The sequence below is a fragment of the Carcharhinus amblyrhynchos genome, chromosome 19 (assembly GCF_965287045.1).
Source record: "Carcharhinus amblyrhynchos chromosome 19, sCarAmb.v2.hapA, whole genome shotgun sequence".
Taxonomy (NCBI): Eukaryota; Metazoa; Chordata; class Chondrichthyes; order Carcharhiniformes; family Carcharhinidae; genus Carcharhinus; species Carcharhinus amblyrhynchos.
The window spans coordinates 32,176,826-32,194,019 of NC_137342.1; the positions used below are offsets into that span (position 1 = coordinate 32,176,826).

The window sequence follows — 17,194 nt, forward strand, 5'->3', positions numbered from 1 at the left end:
GAATTCTTCAATATGTTCACAGTTGCGTTAAACAGACATTTGATAAACAAAGGAGTTAATGGGGGTAGATAGGAAAGTTTTAAGGCCATGAACAGGGCTGCCATGATCTTCCTGAATGCTGGAGGCGGCTCATGGACTGGTCTATTCCTGCTCCTATTTCTTTGATTATGAGGTCACGTGAAATCTGGAAAGTTTTGTGACCGCAAGATGCAGAGACTTTTCTTCAATGGACTAATTATATAAATTGATGAGATTCAGTTCTAATCTCAGACAATGATCATAGCGGCGTATTAATTATCACCAAAGTTAATGCTGAATTATTGATATATATTTGAGCTGTTTTCGTAACTTCCATTATTCATTCCCTCAGTTAACTTCATTTTCTAAAGAGTTGCTTATTTAACATCTATTTTAACTGTTTTCATTGCTCTTGAGGTTAATATATAATGTGGTTTGGTTTCTTCTTCTGATGATCTAACGAGGCAAAATTAGTGAACAGTCCCAATGCCCTGTTATGATGCGCAAGGCACAATACAATCTCCCTTTGTCATAAAGACACCAACAAGTCCAGGTGCTACAATTGAATGCAACTACCTGATGTACACAGTCCAGAAACTGCAGGAAGACAGGTGTGAAGCCACTGCTCTGGCTGGCCATTGTCTGAGCACCACGGTGGCTGAAACGATGCCCAAATGACAGCCACTCCTTCTCCACCAGAAGACGGAAACCCTCCAATGTCCTGTAATGTTGGTCAGATAGCAACTGTACCAAGGACACCACCTGAAGGGAATTAAAAAAACTTGTCAGAAAAAAAATTCCCCAAAAATTTTTTACTGTGGGGACTGGTGCTGAGATTGGATAGTTGATCCCATGGCCTCTGTGGTGCCACTGACATGCTCCTCCAATGCCACCTCGTTTTACCCCATCAAGATAACCTATTGCTTTCAACTTTGTGTGCTCATCTAACTTCCCACCAAATGCATCTACTTTGTTTGTCTCAACTGCTCTTTGCTGTAGGAAGTTCCACATTCCAATCACTCTGAGTAAAGAAGTTTCTCCTGAATTTCCCATTGGACTTATTAGTGATAATTTTATATTTAGATGCCTAATTTAGGTTTCACCCACAACCTTCTCTATATTTACTGAATCATACAATTTCATAATCTTAAAAGTCTGTCAGGTCACCTGGAGAAGAGTCCAGCCTATTCAGATTTCCTAATAGGTTTACCCCTCGGTTCTGGTATTATTTTGGCAAACTTTTTTTTACACCTTCTCCAGTGCCTCTATGTCCTATGATATGAAGGTCAGAACATTTGTACGACTCCAATACGTTCTAATCAAGATTTCAAGTTTAAGATTCCATCTTCGCTCCTGAATTCTTTCCAGAAATGAACCCATGTGCCTAGTTTTCATTTTTGTGAATTCTATATAAATACAAGTCAATCCCCTCTTCAGCAGCTAAAAAAGACATATTTGTACAGCAACTTTCATATGCTCAGGACACCCTAAAACACTTCACATGCAATGAAGGATTTTTAAAACACTTTCACTGTTATAATATGGAAACATGGCAGCCAATGTATACCAAGCAAGCTCCCAGAAAAAGCACTGTTATATTGACCAAAGCCTTTGCCTTTGGTGCTGGTTGAGAAATAAATATTCATCAAGAAAACAGGGCATTTCATACAATAATGCCTTGGATCTTGTAGATCCACCTGAGACACTATTCTTCAAGGTACACAGCCACTGTCTGTCTGACTAATATGGACAGTAAGAAGTCTCACAACATCAAGTTAAAGTCCAACAGGTTTATTTGGTAGCACAAGCCACAAGCTTTTGGAGCACTGCCCCATCATCAGGTGAAGGGGCAATACTCCAAAAGCTTATGCTTTGTGCTATCAAATAAACATGCTGGACTTTAACCTGGTGGTATCGTGAGACTTCTTACAGTCCTTAACCCAATCCAACGCTGGCACCTCCACATCATTTCTGATATGGTTACAGTTGGTGATCAAACATTTACGACATTAACTAGAGGGGTAAGAAGTCTGTATTTTGCCAACCCACATAAATGTTTGTCATAGGTGCCTCCCGATAATTTACACTTTTTCCTTATTCCATTCAAGCCATCCCATCAACACAACATACTGAAATGCAGTAAAGTGTGGGATGATGGAAGGGTAATACATGTTGGGTCTAAGCTTGGAGGTCACTATACTGTTTCTGCCAGAGTCAAATGGAATAGAGTGCAACGCACGGAACATCCTCAAATACAAACATCACCCTTTCATTACAAACTATTTGTGAATTTGTCACCTTGGGGTGACCCAGAATCCTAGTGGGTAAATGTGCAGCAATTGGTACAGAGCCAAATGGACTAATGAGATTTTAGGCCCTACTGCTGTTCTGGGGCAGGGCAACAGACAGGACAATAGTTGGCTTCCAGAGCTCTGCAGGTAGAAATAGATAAGATCAGCCAAGGTTTTGTCTTCTAGTCACTCAAGTGACCTTCACTCAAAATCACACAAGTATACATGTACGCTCAGATGTATATATTCTTGTGCATGCAATCTCCCAACATACCCTCTAAACTGACATAGGGAGAATGATTTAGGTGAAGTATCAGGGGCAATGTGAACACTTTTGATTGTGTATCCTAAACTCCAATGGCCAGCAGCTCCAGGACAAGAGGGAAATTCAAAAGCAACCTAGGTTCCCTTCTTTTACAAGTACACAAGAATCTCAACACGAAAAGGTAACCAGAGTGAAGTTCTTTACTTTCATTTGGTCTGAGGTTTGACTCCAGCTTGATAATTGACAACAGGTACCTGAGTGGTCACGTCCCAGCCATCCTCCAAACTGATCAGCACTGAGGATCCGTTGTCCAACAACTCAACAACCAGCACTGAGACCTGAAGCAACTTGTGTAACTGGTAACAAAAAAAAGAGCATGAGAGAAAAGATGAGGATGGGGATCAGAGTGAGGAGGGATAGGGCAGGTGAGAGGGTGCAGTCAGGGTAGCAGGAGATAATGTAACAAATACCTGAGAGAGCCAATCAGACTCCTCCAACGAACGGTAGTACGACTGGTTGGGATCAGTGGATGCAGAACTCGGCACGCATGCTTTCATCAACTTCTTAAAGCTTGTCTTCACGTGTCGGACATCAAATATCTCAATGGGGACAACTTCCCACTGCTGTGAAGGATCTTGTTTCGCTCCCTGAATAGAGTCATATATTTTCTAAATACTGTTATTTGCAAATTTCACATGCAAATATAAACTTTTGGAAAACTCTCGGCCATTAATATAACAATACTAAAGTGATAATTTCTCCGAGCAGATCAGTCTCAAACATGTCTTCCCTGTCATTTATCCACATTAAACAGGAGTACCCTTGCAGATCAGTGACTCTAGATTCCAAGGATTCAAAAATGGACACGTAATCAATTGTCCATACTGCTCGAGAAAGGGGCTGCTAATGTATTCAAGGTCAGGTCTCTGATGTGGACATTGGACCTTGAAATTTATTACCTCATCCATTGGTCCTGGTGGAATTATCATGCCAAATTTGAGACTGAACGAAAGCACTGCAAGTTTTGGGATTTATAGTATACATTGGATAGTCAGATCTGTAAATGTAAGACTGGTGAGACCCACATATACCAATCAATAATTTGGAATTACAGGGACAATAGCTGCAATAGCAAATTTCCTAACCAGAGAGGTTTCTAGTCCCGTTTTCTAGGCAGCAGCATCTGAACCAGTATTCCAACATGGAGTTCTTGTCACCCCTTTTACCTGTCTTCATATACATTCTTCCCTCTTCAGGCAGTTGAATATCTGAGATAAATCAAAAATGCAGGAATTTGTCCCTAGGATTTGGGAGATTGTTCTCACCTTTAGCTGGGACTTCTCGCCAATAATATACAAGCCAGCTCTTGGCTGCCTGAAGTAGTGAGAATCTGACAGGCCCCCATTAACCTTTGGGGACAATGTTTCTTTGCCTGCAAGTCGAAGACCTACATCAGAATTCAGGGAATAAGCACTCAATCGTCCACTGCCTCGAATGCTGCCCCATTTTCCTGGAAGAGATAGAGACAAACTAACTGTCAGCATTCAATTATCACTCCTCCAGTTATGCTATGAGAGCACCAGCATCATTGGCTCTGTCCCCATCTCTATTTGGTAAAGGGCTGTGGGATCTGGACCCAGCTGCAAACGCAAATCAGGATTACACAATACTGGGGTGTTACTCTTGTTGAGTGCATTATCCTAAATAGTAGATTAGCAACAGTCCCAAATGCTGTTCCAATGATTAGAATTCACACAGCTATGAATGCTGTATTAATGTTCCCGCCCTGCTCTGCTTAAATATAATCCTTTATATTCTCTGGTTGCAGGGCAAAACAAGGAAATGCTTGAAAAACAGGAAGATAATTCAAAGCTTTATTTCAGGCAACGATTGGAAATTAATGAAGTTGAGGTAGCCTTTTAGGAAGTGAATATTTTCCCCACATTAGTCAGGTGGCACAGTTACGGGGGCAGTAAAGATGGGGCCAGAACTCAATGCTCAAGTAGAATGGGGTATGAGAAAGAACAGCCATAGGCCAAGGAATGTGTTAGAGGATGAGAAGGCCAATAAATGACAACTAGAAAACTGAAATGGGAGTACCAGTATCACCAGTAATAGGAGACATCACCAGTAGTAGGAGGTCTGCAACTACATGGCAAGTGCTCACAGTGGAATTCCTATTACAAATGTTTAGAAATAAAAGCATTGCTCAAAACCCATAATAACAAGGAAAGCTTGTAGGCCAAACTGTGTGCTATTGTCAAGGTAAGTAACATACCAGCTGTTATTCTAAGACAACGCAAGTGTTAGTATAGTGCAAGGACACAAAGGGATACACTCGAAACACTCATGTGATAACAAAGAAATGGCTGGAATATTAGACCAAATCTTCCGATCTTTGGAGACCAGACATATGACTGAAGAAGGACCCTCTGGGAGTTTTGATGTACAGACCTACACGGGAACAGCTCAGGAAATTTAAACTTCCAATAGGCGACTTCCAAACTCCCTGACCCTCTGCAAATGTCTCCAACTAGAGTCGGAGACTTAAGACAGATCCACAGTATCTACCTGCATAGTTACCCAGGAAATGTTAGACACCCCATATGCCTTCTTAATCACCTTGTCCACCTGTGTTGCCACTTTTAGGGAACTGTGGACATGCACACACAGATCCCTGTGTATTAACATTCCTAAGGGTTCTACCATTTATGTTATAATTCACACCTAAATTTGATCCTCCAAAATTGTGTTTGTCCGGGTTAAACTTCGTTTACTATTTCTGTGTCCAAGTCTCCAATCTATCTATATCTTGTTGCATTCTGACAATCCCAGCACTACCAGCAACTCCGCTAATCTTCGTGTTATCCGCAAACTTACTAACCAGACTATCCACATTTTTCTCCAGATCATTCATGCTTACTACAAACAGAAATCCCAGCACTGATACCTGCCGAACACCATTAAGATCTCTTTTCTGAAAAATCACCCTTCCACTGCTACTCTTTCTTCTATGACCAAGCCAGTTCTGTATCCATCTAGCCAGTGAACCCCGAATCCCACGTGACTTTAGTTTTTGTACCTGTCTGCTGTTTGTATCTTGTTAAGCACCTTACTAAAGTCCATATAAACTACATCCAGAGCCCTTCCCTCAATTATCTTTGTCACACCTTGAAAAAACTCAATCAAGTTGGTGAGATATGGCCTTCCCCGTACAAAACCGTGTTGCCTGTTACTAACAAACCATTTTCTTCCAAATGTGCATATATGCTGTCCTTTGATGTCTTCTCCAAAGATTTCCCCACTACTGACGTCAGGCTCACTGGTATATAATTTCCTGGATTATCCCTGCTTCCTTTCTTAAACAAGGGAACAACATTCCCTATTTTTGAGTCCTCTGGAACCTCAACTGTGGTCAAACAGGATGTGAAGATATCTGTTAAAGCCCCAGCTATTTCTCCTCTTACCTCCCACAGATACCTGGGATAGACTCCATCAGGCCCTGGGGACTTGTCTACCTTAATGCAATTTAGGATATCCAACACTTCGTCCTTCAATATATTAATATTCTGTCGAGCATTCACACACCTATCCCTAACCTCAACATACGTCATGTCATTCTCCTTGTATATGATGAGTTGTGTATGTGTAGGTTATGCAGAGCATTTCTTGTATGTCCACATCTCGAATTCATTCAGCTGATCAATAATCTTTGTTTGTTGTCCATATGTCCATGGCATTTAACCTAGATGACAAAATATAGAATTCAGCATTCTTTTCCTAAGACTCAGGGTCAATTTCTTTGATATTAACATGTCCTAAATCTAGACAGAGCTGTTCATAGCTTGCTCAATTCTCCTTCGGATCTCTCAATCACATCTCTCATCGGCTATGATAATCTGCCCAGTGTGCAACCTTTTCACTTGCTCTAGGACAAGTCGATATACTTCAATTTTCACTTCACAGAATCACAAAATTGTTAGCGCAGAAAGAAGTTGTTCAGCTCTGTGCCTGCGCCAGTTTCCGAGGTTAGGTCTCTGCTGATCACCATTTTCTCAGTCTTCTTCACATTCATTCTTAATCCAAGTTCCACACTTCTTTCACGTGTGTTTACAATTCCCTGTAGTTCCACTCCAGACTCTGCAATCACTGCAGTATCACCTGCATCTCTCAGGTTTTTGACCTTCAACCCACCAATGTTGCAACCTGATAGATTTGCTATGTCTCTGATGATAGCTTAAATGTACAGATTAAATGTTCTGTGTTCCTAACACACCCCTAGCACACACTTTCGTTTGGGAAGCTCTGACAAGTCTCTAGCAAGTCTTGTCGCTGCAGATTAATTCTACTACAGATTCTCAATTAACACAGGTTAATAAATCCATTAAAAAAAAATCAAACTAATCACGAGGGTTAATTTCTTGGTGGATAGAATTGAAGAGTGGAGACGTATGTTAAAGTTGTGTCAAATCTTTGTTTAATCATTATTGGGATATTGAGAGCAGGTCTAGCCTCTATAATAAGGATATAGAGACACTGGTGAGGGTGCCAAAGAGAATTATAAGGCTGATAACAGAACTTACGAGAAGACTGAAGGATGACCCGATAGCAGACTTATGAAAGGATTGGACAGGGTCAATGTCAAGATCAGCAGAACTAAGAACCATAAATATAAGGTTGATGTTAATGAATCCAAAAGAGAGTTCAAGAGAAACTTCTTTAGGTAGAGAATAGTTGGAATATGGAGCTCACCATCCCAAAGAATAACTCAAATGAAGAACTTAGAGTCACTTAATTTAGTTATGAAGAGAAACAGGGTTGTTTTCCTTGGAGCAGAGGAGACTGAGAGGCGGTGCATGCTGTACAGACAAAGCTGTAAGAGAAAGAAGGAACAGAAGGAAAGAGAAGAGAGAGAAGGAAATGAGAGAGTGCAGAATATAGTGTTACAGTCATAGCTACAGTGTAGAGAAAGATCAATTTAATGCAAGGTAAGTCCATTCAAAAGTCTGATGGCAGCAGGGAAGGAGCTGCTCTTGAGTCAGTTGGTACGTGACCTCAGGCTTCTGTATCTTTTTCCCGAAGGAAGAAGGTGGAAGAGAGAATGTCCGGGGTGCGTGGGCCCCTTAATTATGCTGGCTGCGTTGCTGAGGCAGAGGAAAATGTAGACAGTTAATGGATTGGGCTACATTCACAACCTTTTGTAGTTCCTTGCGGTCCTGGGCAAGCCAGAAAAAATGCTTTCTATGGTGTATCTGTGAGAGAGTCATAGCTGACATGCCAAATTTCCTTAGTCTTTTGAGAAAGTAGAGGTGTTGGTGGGCTTTCTTAACCATAGTGTCAGCATGGGGGGGACCAGGACAGGGGTTGCTGTAGACCTGGACACCTAAAATCTTGAAGCTCTCAAGAGCTTCTGCTGCATCCCCGTTGATGTAGACAGGGGCATGTTTTCCTTTACACTTCCTGAAGTCGACGACAATCTCTTTCGTTTTATTGACATTGAGGGAGAGATTATTGTTGCTGTACCAGTTCACTAGATTCTCTATCACATTCCTGTAGTCTATCTCATCATTGTTTGAGATCTGACCCACTACCGTGGTGCGGTCAGCAAACTTGAAAATCTAGTTGGAGGAGATCAATACAGATGGGGCCAGTAATAGAAGGATGTTGATGGGGTTAAGAGGCAGCGCTTGTGAAAAATGAACAATGGCATGGTACCTTTGAATCAAATGGCCTGCTTCTGCACTTAAATAGTGTTTAACTTGTGTAAGCATAGCTTTGCTAATGAAACAGATTTCCAAGTTGGGGCAATAACTGTGCAAGTGTACACAAATCTAATTTGGTTCACATCTTACTGATACACACTTTCAATTTTAAATGGTGCAATAATGTTAATTTCATAATACTGGTTACAATTAGACAGAAAAAATTACAATACTGGGGGGAAGTAGAGTTAGCTGAAGCTTGGGAGCAACTTTAAAGTGCAGGCTGATGAACTGCGGGATGCAAATCATCATCTCCATGTGAAGGTGTAATTAGATTCACAAGTTTACCTAAGTGATTTTCATTATAAAAATAGGAATGAGAATTAATAATGGGAAAAGCTAAAATAGGAAAGTTGGGTTTTGTTGAAAGCAGCTGCTGGTAGTTGCAAATTTGTTTTACTACTGTATGCATATTACAATGACTGACAATCACAAAAATATAAGTAAATTTACTGCACAGAAATCTGGTTACTTTCATTTCAATCAGCTTTTTCTATGACTGAGCAAAAGCCTAGGCCATAACTAAGTTAATTGGGTGAGTGAAATAGAAGTTAAAGGTGTTAGAACTGGTAGTCACTGTTTATATTTGCTATTGTATGTTAATAAGTGGTTATTCTTGGTGTTAGCCCTTTCATACACAGGGATAGAATTTGTTACTTTCCTTGTGCTCAAACGCAATACCTTGAGGGCTTTCTCTCCCCTTCGTTGTGGCCCTTGGATTTGCCAGAGTGATGACCCTGGCTCTGTGACCTAGTACTGAGGAGGCACAGCACAAAGAAAATCAGTCCATGACTTACTCTAGTAATGAGACAGCACAAAATAATCAGATCATTAATACACGCCATTAATCATGTGTCACCCAATTCAATACTGGTCTGGGCAGACATACCAGTCTCTATTTAAGCAGATGTCACTGTGAATAGTTCTGACAATAGGTTGTCAATCTGAAATATTAACTCTTTCTCTCACCACAGATGCTTACACTTGAGCATATCCAGCATTTCCAGTACATTATTCTTGTTTCACAGAGTGTGGTACTGGTACTAGATATACACATCAGTCTCCATTTAAACAGTATCACAACAACTTGCCGACATTTAAAAATAGTACCGATTACTGTTTGCTGTCAGACCCACTGACACCCATTACAGTCTGGCACAGATCATGCTGGTTTCCACGACAGTCCAGCACAAGTCATACTAGTATCTAGTGCAGACCACATTAATCCCATTATAGTCTGTTACATGGTACCCTTTTATCCATTATATATGGCACTAACAAGCCAAGTGTGAAAACCTGGACAACAAAGCTTATATTGTAGAATGTGACAAAACCATCATATCCCTACCCGCGAGAAAAATTCCAGGCTCAAACAGTATCCCACGAGAAATGAATAAATCTGGGAGATTCCATGTGGCTGTCAAACTCAAAATTATATCACAAAATGTATGATCAACAATCCATTCCCCAGCCGCAATTGTTTGCATGTAAAAAGGAAAAGGGACAAAAATCTGTGTCTCACAATCAGAGGAATTGTGCTGCTTATGATTGCTAGTAAGATTCTTGCAAAGGAACAACTCAATAGATTGATGCCACAGGGCAGAGCAAATACCGCCAGAGGCAAAGTGGGTTCAGGAACGGCAGAAATACTCAGAACATGTATTTGCCCAAAGGCGAAGATCAAGAAAAATAATGTGAACAACAGATGGGACTCTAATGTGCCTTATCTGACCTGATAAAAGGCCTATACACAATAAACAGAGGCCTTAGACAAAGTTTTAGACAAACTTAGAGTGGTAAATCTAATACTTGTTTCACAATGAAATGATGACCAGAGTCACTGGCTGTGGTGTATACACTGACGTCATTGACATAGCAAGTGGTTTGGAACAGGGGTGGTATGGTCCTTATGCTCTTCACTATATTCTTTGTCTTCATGCTGTCTGGGATATTTCATGGAAATACCAATGGATTATACACTAATTTGGAACAAATGGCAATTTCTTCAGTATAATACAACAGAAATCCTCAACCAAGGAGTCAGGGGTGGAAATGGGAGACCGCTGTTTGCCAGTGAATGTGCCCTCATGCCATGTGGCCTTCAATGGATCATGGACTGTTTTACAAAAGCAGATGCGAACAATGGGCTAAGCAGCATTTTAAGACATAAAATCCACCACACACCAACAAACACTGGTTCTACCCCACCTTCTAAAACTATAATGACACATGCCTGAAGGCTGTAAATAAGGTCATGCTGCCATGCTGACCAGTCCCTCCAACCAGAGTTGGACATTTCTAAACCAATGTACTTTTGTCTGGGTGGAGGTTGGGGGCCTCTTTTTACATGACCCGAAGTGGTCAGATTCTGATTTTGTTTGCCAATACGGCCTCGCAGGCCTGTGGAATGGGACATTCCAATTGGCGAAACAAACGTGACTGTAAAATTTCAGTATCCGCTAAGACTTTTGAATCTAAGAAGTAACATCGCAAGCAAACTACAACAGTCATCAGTACTGTTTTGATTTTTACTTCAGTAGCACAGATCTTTGAAATGCTCATAAAACACTGATTGCAGATGTCAATGGTGTTCATCCAACAAATTTTAACAGCCCTCCAAGTTTCAAAGGACTAGTCTTTTAACATAAACCAGTATCAATGCACCTGCCACTGTTGGTACTGTGGCATTTCAGCGGCACGCAGAAGCTAGATCTAGCACAATATTGTTACTAAAACTGTTAAGAACATAAGAACATAAGAAATAGGAGCAGGAGTAGGCCATCTAGCCCTTCGAGCCTGCCCCGCCATTCAATAAGATCATGGCTGATCTGTCGCTGCTCAGTTCCACTTTCCCGCTTTCTCCCCATAACCCTTAATCCCCTCTCTTATCAAAAACCCATCAACCCGCGTCTTAAAAATATTTAGCGAGGCAGCCTCCACCACTTCAACGGGCAGCCTTACTCCATTTCAGCATTGAATATACACACAAAATTGGAGTAGAGAACTTCTAGACGTGGTGCTGGAGGCCTGCTAAACCAGGCACAGCCACTGGAGGAATTGGACAAAACGATGTTCCCAATCACCTTTTTTTGGCATGATGATGAGCCGAAAATTCACTTTTTCTGCTATAAATTATATGACTATATTCCATTCCTTTCTCCTGTGACAAATCCTGGATTTGTCATCACCCAAACTCTCTCTGAATGACTGCAGATCTACTTCACAGTCCCATGCTCTGTTATGTAGTTTCTGCCTACATGCGAAGCAGATGCAAGATTCCTATTGACTAAGCACAAAGCAGCAGCAGTATAAAGCATCAATAGTTCAGTTCAGCAGCTCCACTCAGCCCATTCTCCATCTGGAGGCAAACTTCAACCAAGGAAACAGCTCAGAAATTAAGAATTTTGAAGAAGAATCTTAGCGATAAATCACAAAACATTGCTCATATTGATTGTACACACCACACAGGCTCAGTGATTCTCACCTCCACGACTGAAAGTGTTCGTCATTTCTTCCTTTCCACCCATCACCTGTTTCATCAGCACACCAATCTTAGGCTGCCTCTGCTTATCAGACGAGTCTACAGAATATAACAGGATACGGGTCAAGCAAAGGTTCCCCAGAACATAACAGGGCATGGAAAGATTCTATATCAGTAAGGGTACAGAAGGAAAGGATAAGATGCAACAGAGCTCAGAGCAGTAAGCAGACTCCAGAACTTGGAACAGGTAAAGTGTGGATCAGCAGAGGGCAAACTGGCTGCTGTTGAACCTGCAGAGATCAATCTTCTTCACAAGTGTCCCTTTTCTTCCAGAGGAGCTTCAAGTGAATCAAAACAGTGTTTCCAATCTCTTCCAATGATGGTACTCAATACCCCAAACATCGTCTAACTAAGGGCTTTAAGCAATTTCAATACTACCGCCTTGCTCTTGCATTCTGTACCTCCTGACATAAAACCAAGGACTCAGTTTGTTTTTTTAATGGCAAAGTGGCTGCTTTGAAGTGTTTAAATAACAAAATGTATGAATAAAATATTAGTAAAGAAATTCTTGGCCTTATTCAGGGTTATAGGACAAATGCACATCATTCACAAGCTTGAGCAAGGTTAGAGATTAGAAACTACTTTAATGAGGTAGAATGACTAGAATTGCACCTGTACACCATAAATGGCCTTCCACTCATGTTCAGTGTCAAGATAACTTCTAGTTCAATGCATACAGTACACATTTCACTTCACTGATAACTTTGTGAGATAAAAGAAATCTTAAAGGCACAACAAACCTGAGCTGTTCATGTGAGCAGACGTGAATCCACTGAGAGTATTACGACCACCCGTGTCTGCGTAGTGCGGCATGGAGTTTATCACTGCCTGTAAATACTTCTCTTGTGCTAAACTGATGGAGTCTGTCTGAGAAGGGTCTGAAATGAAAATCTGTTTTTTAATAAAAGTTCCTTCACAGATGAATCATAGCATTCCTACAGTGCAGAAGGAGACCATCGACAACAATTCCGCCCAGGCCCTTATCCTGCTAATCCCCCTGATTTACACATCTTGGGGAAATTTAGCGTGGCAATCAACATAACCTGCACATCTTTGGACTGTGGGAGGAAATTGGAGTACCCAGAGGAAACCCGCACAGGCATGGGGAGAACAAGCAAACTCCACACAGACAGTGATCCGAGAATTGAACCCAGTTCCCTGGCGCAATGAAACAGCAGTGCTAACCACTGGGCCATCATGCCATCCCTCTGAAGAACAGAGACATTAACAGAGCCTCTAACCATTGCTGCAATATTCAAACACCAACTAATAAAGCAATCTGACAAAATCATACAAACCACAAAGACTGAGCAGTTAACACAGTGCCCTCCACCTTTCAGGTCAGCATGATGCCACTAGAAGCAAGTCAGGCATATATTCACCAAAACGATGGTTTAAATTACAAGTAACAATTTTACACATTAGGGTAGTATTCATGGAATTTAGGGAGATTTAAACAATTTGGGTATATGCTGTCTATTGTCAGTTGGGAAGCCTAGGATTAAGAAACATTATGCAAAATGTAGAGCCAGGTCTTTCAGAAGTGATGTTAGGAAAAATATCTACATGCAAAAAGTGTCTAACCATTGCCTCTTCACATTCAACAGCATCACCTTTGCTGAATACCCCAAGATCAACATCCTGAAGGTTACTATTGATTAGAAACTTAACTGATCAGTCACAAATACCAAGCAACTAAAGATAGTCAGAAGCTGGTCATGACTCATCTCCTGAATCCCCAAAACGTCTCCAGCACACATCAGCAATGCCAGCTAATTCACTCTATTTGCTTAGGTGAGTATAGTTGCATCACTTAAGAAGTTTGACACAATCCAGGACAAAACAGACCATTGATCAGCACCTCATTCAATTGCCTAAACATCGACTCTCTTCACCACCAGAGTCAGTCCCCATTGTTTGCAATACCAACTGGCTGGCACCTGGTGTCTACATGCCCAATGTCTTTAATCCGTAACATTCATGCTGCGATTGCCTGTAGTCTGTAATGCCCAATAACTACTTTGCAACGTTCATAGTCCCATTGCCTGAAAAAGCTCAGTGTCTGTAAGCCCGTTCAATTCACACCTGTCACCCACAATCCAGTGCCCACCTTTCCATTGTCCAAACACCAACAGCCAAACTCATGGCACAAACATCCCTATAACATTACATTTCTTTTTCACATTGGCATCATGGTTAGTACCTGTAGCTGGTGCATTCTGGGACTTGAAGAGGCCGACAACACTCTTCCCATGCAACCCTGCTGATCGCAGGAGCACGGCCTTTGTGCGCGAGTTCCTCCAACACACAACGGGGAAGCGGTTTTGTCTGTAACAGCGTGAAATGCGTTGCATTGTACTGTCCTGTATGGTCTGCGGGATAATCAGGAGGCTGGGGTAACTGAAAACAGAAAATATTAGGTCAATCGAAACACCATCCTGCTGACACCACAACAGCCCATACTATGACTTTCAGCTATTGCTGTTACTAAGGCGGTCTGCTTTCAGGTTCAGGAACTTGCACTTTACCTTGGTGGGCCACGGATTTATCTGGTCAAAGTATCCTGTTTATAGACAGACTATTGTACTGAGTACAAATAAAATATGGCTGGAGGAAAATGAGATGTAACTAATATTAAGAACAAAACAGAATTTGCATAGATTGAGACAAAGGATGAGTTTTTTTTATTCTTTCGTAAGGTGTAGGCATCACTGACAAGCCAGCATTTGTTATCCGCCCCTAATTATTATTGAACTGAGGGGGCAATTAAACCTCAATTACATTGACCACGTATCAGACCAGCTAAGGATGGCAGATTTTCTCCCTTAAAGGACATTAATGAACTACATAAGTTTTCATGACACTCAGTGATAGTTTCATGGTCACCATTTCTAATTTGCTCAAATTTGTCCAGCTGGGTGAAACCCATGTGGGATTTGAAATGTGCCCCCAGAGGATTACTAGCCCAGTGACATTACCACTAAATCACTATCTCCCTCTAAGATTGGATCACTCATATTAATGGGCATTCCACCATTTGCCTAATAATGAGGGGAAATTAAGGAATGAGTAAAAGACATAGAACAAAATGGGGCAATTCGATGAACATTAAATAAATTGGCAAGAAAATGCAGGTAAATGGGAAAAGGAGTTTGAGTGTGTTCTGGATTTATTTTTGGATCAAGAGATGGGAACTGAACCAAAGTGGATAACCGAAACGAATGTAGGAATATCTAGGTAACAGTAATTACAATGTGGGGTTCCAAGTAATGATGAAGGAACAAGACAAAGACCAAAGTAGGATATTCAAAGAAAGATGGTTGAGAGGATGAGAGAAGAACTAGAAAAGATAAACCAGAAAAATATTTTGATAAAGAGATGGAAAAGAAGTAGGACATTTTTAAAAAGGTGTTCAATCGTGTTCAGGAGAAATATTCATCAAGCGATCAAAGTAAAATTGAAACAAAATAAAATGGCACACACTAAGTATATAGGCAATAAAGAGGAGGACAACAAGAGGGAAAGTGAAGTTTAAAAAATAACTTGGGGTGAAAAAAGAGAAATTGTAAAATCAAAGAACATAGGAAGAAATGGCAAATTGTTTTACAGACACATAAATCTAGACAATGATAGGAACATTAAGGGATGTATAAGAAAAGCTCAGTATAATGGCACAATTATTAAGTGGTTATCTTGCCTCTGTATTTACAAGGGATACTACGAGGGCGGGAATGATGTCAGAAGGGACTATGAAAGTTATAATGATACTCAAGATAAAGGAAGGAGATAATTGAGAAACCAAAAATGGAGAGCAATAAATCCCTGATCTGAATGGATTGCATCCAATCAAAAATTAGAGAAGAGACAGCAGGGAAACCATTATATAAATAAAAAAATTTCAAAAATAAAATCATGCCAAAGGTTCGACCAGCTAATGTTATTCCTATCTTTCCAATGTCATTCCTAAAAAGGGGCACAGTCAAGTCCAGGGAACACTGGTTAGCTTAATGCCACTGCTAGAAAAAAATAACAGAATTGTAATGGGCTAACATATAGAAAACCAAGTTTGCATAGTGAGCACTGATTTCAAAAGAAACGGTCATGCTTGACCGTCCATATTGAATTTGAGTAAGTTGAGATAAAGTAGTTGATGTAACGTGTTTAGATTTTCAGAAGACCTTCAACAACACACCATACAATTCACTCATGTGGAGGCAGGGGACAAATCGCAGAATGGATAGCAAACTAGCTACAAAGAAAACAGAGTAAGGATTTATGGTTAGCTATTCAACAAAGGAAAGTTTTAAAAAGTGTTCAGTTGTGTTCAGGAGAAATATTCATCAAGTAAAATTGAAACAAAATAAAATGGCACATACCAAGTATATAAGCAATAAAGAGGAGGACAACGAGAGGGAAAGTGAAGTTTAAAAAAAATATTCGGGGGAAAAAAAGAGAAATTGTAAAATCAAAGAACATAGAAAGAAATGGCAATTGTTTTAGATACATAAATCTAGACAATGGTAGGAACATTAAGAAATGTATAAGAAAAACTCATTATTAAGTGGCAATTATGCCTTTGTATTTACCAGGGAGACGATGAGGGTGGGAATGATGTCAGAAGTGATTATTAAAGGTATAATGATACGCAAGATAAAGGAAGGAGATAATTGAGAAACCAAAAATGTTCCAAAGAGATTGGTGCTTGGATCACTGTTGTGAATTTACATTCATGATTTCAACTTGGGAATTGCAGGTACAATTCCAAAATGTGTAGACTAGTTTAAATTGGAGGTTCTGGCTAATATTGAAAAAGCTTACAACGAAATACAAGTTATTAATAAACCTGCAGAATGGAGGTATAATTGGCAAATAAATTTCAATATAGCTCTTGCATGTACCATCTGCAAGATGCACTGGAGGACCCACTATCCTGACTTGGAACTATATCGCTGTTGATCCACTATTGCTGGATCAAAACCCTGGGCTTCCTTTCCCAACAGCATTATGGGAGCACCTACATCACATGAACTTCAGCAATTTAAAAAAATAACTCACTATCACATTCTCAAGGTCAGTTAGGATGAGCAAAAATGCTGGCCTTCCCAGTAAGGCCCACACCATGAACAAACAAAAAAGTATGAGATGTTGCATTCTGTGGGAAGGATATGGTGCTAACATGTTTGGAAAGTAAAATACAAAATGGGGTGGAGGAATGAAGGCATAAAACAAAGGCAAACAAAACACTGTGCCTCATTCCTGGAAGGGCAGAATTGAAAAGTACAGTAGTTACATTCATGCTTTTAGAAAATTTTGTTTG

The 17,194-nt window shown here is 40.5% G+C and overlaps 1 protein-coding gene across 4 annotated transcripts in view; it reads right to left on the reverse strand.

Annotated features, from left to right (window-relative positions):
• The window catches only part of sbf1 (SET binding factor 1), a 161,204-nt gene that overhangs the window by 16,184 nt on the left and 127,826 nt on the right, over positions 1–17,194 (reverse strand). For 2 of the 4 annotated variants that reach the window (XM_080207513.1, XM_080207511.1), the window contains 8 exons: positions 14,081–14,277; positions 12,618–12,755; positions 11,821–11,916; positions 9,018–9,092; positions 3,900–4,084; positions 3,045–3,221; positions 2,829–2,930; positions 595–780 (listed from right to left, as the gene is read on the reverse strand). In XM_080207513.1, coding sequence (XP_080063639.1) covers positions 595–780; positions 2,829–2,930; positions 3,045–3,221; positions 3,900–4,084; positions 9,018–9,092; positions 11,821–11,916; positions 12,618–12,755; positions 14,081–14,277 — 1,156 coding nt within the window. The remainder of the gene's footprint in view (positions 1–594; positions 781–2,828; positions 2,931–3,044; positions 3,222–3,899; positions 4,085–9,017; positions 9,093–11,820; positions 11,917–12,617; positions 12,756–14,080; positions 14,278–17,194) is intronic. The other 2 variants (XM_080207512.1, XM_080207514.1) reach the window with 2 other exon arrangements.